This window comes from Mastomys coucha, unplaced genomic scaffold (genome assembly GCF_008632895.1).
Source record: "Mastomys coucha isolate ucsf_1 unplaced genomic scaffold, UCSF_Mcou_1 pScaffold21, whole genome shotgun sequence".
NCBI classification, from domain to species: Eukaryota; Metazoa; Chordata; class Mammalia; order Rodentia; family Muridae; genus Mastomys; species Mastomys coucha.
The window spans coordinates 168,471,761-168,473,150 of NW_022196904.1; the positions used below are offsets into that span (position 1 = coordinate 168,471,761).

The 1,390-nt window shown below is 41.4% G+C and overlaps 1 protein-coding gene across 1 annotated transcript in view; it reads left to right on the top strand.

Moving 5' to 3' along the window:
- Kif11 (kinesin family member 11) overlaps window positions 1-1,390 on the top strand; it is a 38,996-nt gene that overhangs the window by 32,509 nt on the left and 5,097 nt on the right. Inside the window, exon 19 of the mRNA XM_031390193.1 lies at window positions 552-774. Within this exon, the coding sequence (XP_031246053.1) occupies window positions 552-774 (223 nt within the window). The remainder of the gene's footprint in view (window positions 1-551; window positions 775-1,390) is intronic.

Genomic DNA, 1,390 nt, shown 5'->3' on the forward strand with positions numbered 1-1,390 from the left:
GTGTGTGTGTGTGTGTGTGTGTGTGTGTGTGTGTGTAGATTATGGCTGTCCTGGAACTAGCTCTGAGATCAGTCTGCCTCTGCTTCCCAAGTGCTGGGATTAAAGGTGTGAGCCACCACTGCCCGGCTATTGGTCTGATTGATATATATATTCTAGTTAGCTTTCCTTACATTTGTTATTGGAGTGATGTTAAGAACGGGTAGTGAGAGCGATGGCTTAGCAGATCAGAGTATTTCAGGTCCCAGCACCTGAGCTGTGCAGTGAAGATAAGGCTAATTGCTTAGGGAAGTTTGGAGGTAGTAAAAAATGGTATGTGGGCCGGGGCAGTGGTGGCATGCCTTTAATCCCAGCACTTGGGAGACAGAGGCAGGCAGATTTCTGAGTTTGAGGCCAGCCTTGTCTACAGAGTGAGTTCAAGGACAGCCAGGACTACACAGAGAAACCCTGTCTTGAAAAAACAAAAAAACCAAAAACAAACAAACAAACAAAAGGTATGTGGGCTAAAAGTGCTTACAAATTTTGTAATGAAAGCTTGTTTTTGTCCTTTACAGTTTGTAAATGGATGTTGTGAAGCTTCAAGTTCAGAGATCACTGAAAAAATAAGAGAACATACAGCAGCTATTGAGAACCAGCACAGCTCTTTTGTTGTTCAGATAACTTCTGATGAAGAAAAATTTAAAGCAGGAAGCCTAGAGCTTGATAAAACTATAAAAACTGGTTTAACAAAGCTTAATTGCTTTCTGCAACAGGATCTGAAACTAGATATCCCAACAGGTATGTTATTTTTACTTTTTAAGATTTATTTACTTGTGTGGGTCACGGGTGGGTGGATATGTGCGCTTGCGTGCAGTGCTTTGGAGGCCAGGTGAAGGAATCCCTCTGGTGCTTGAAGTAGAGGTAGGAATGAGTTTTATTTACTTTACACTAAGATTTATTTATATGCATGCATGCCTGTAGGCCAGAAGAGCTCACCAGATCTCATTGTAGATGGTTGTGAGTCACATCCATCTCTGAGCCATCTCTCCAGCCCTCTGTAGTTTTAAAACAAATATGTTGAAGTTTTTGAAATTGAATTCAACTGTATACAGTGTTAGATACTCTTTGAAACCGAGCCTGCTTTTGCCTGATAGAAATTTACCATCTTGCTGTGATAAAATTTTAAATATGGAAAATTTAGAATACCAAAGTAATTCTAATCCAGTCTTAGCTGTCCTCTTGTCAGTGGTATATTCCTAGAAGTGGGAACAATAGAGTAACAGTTCAGAAACAGTCACACAACTGGCTTTGTTAAGAAAAGACATTATTGCCAGGCCATGGTGGCGCACACCTTTAATCCAGCACTTGGGAGGCAGAGGGAGGTGGATTTCTGAGTTCGAGGCCAGCCTGGTCT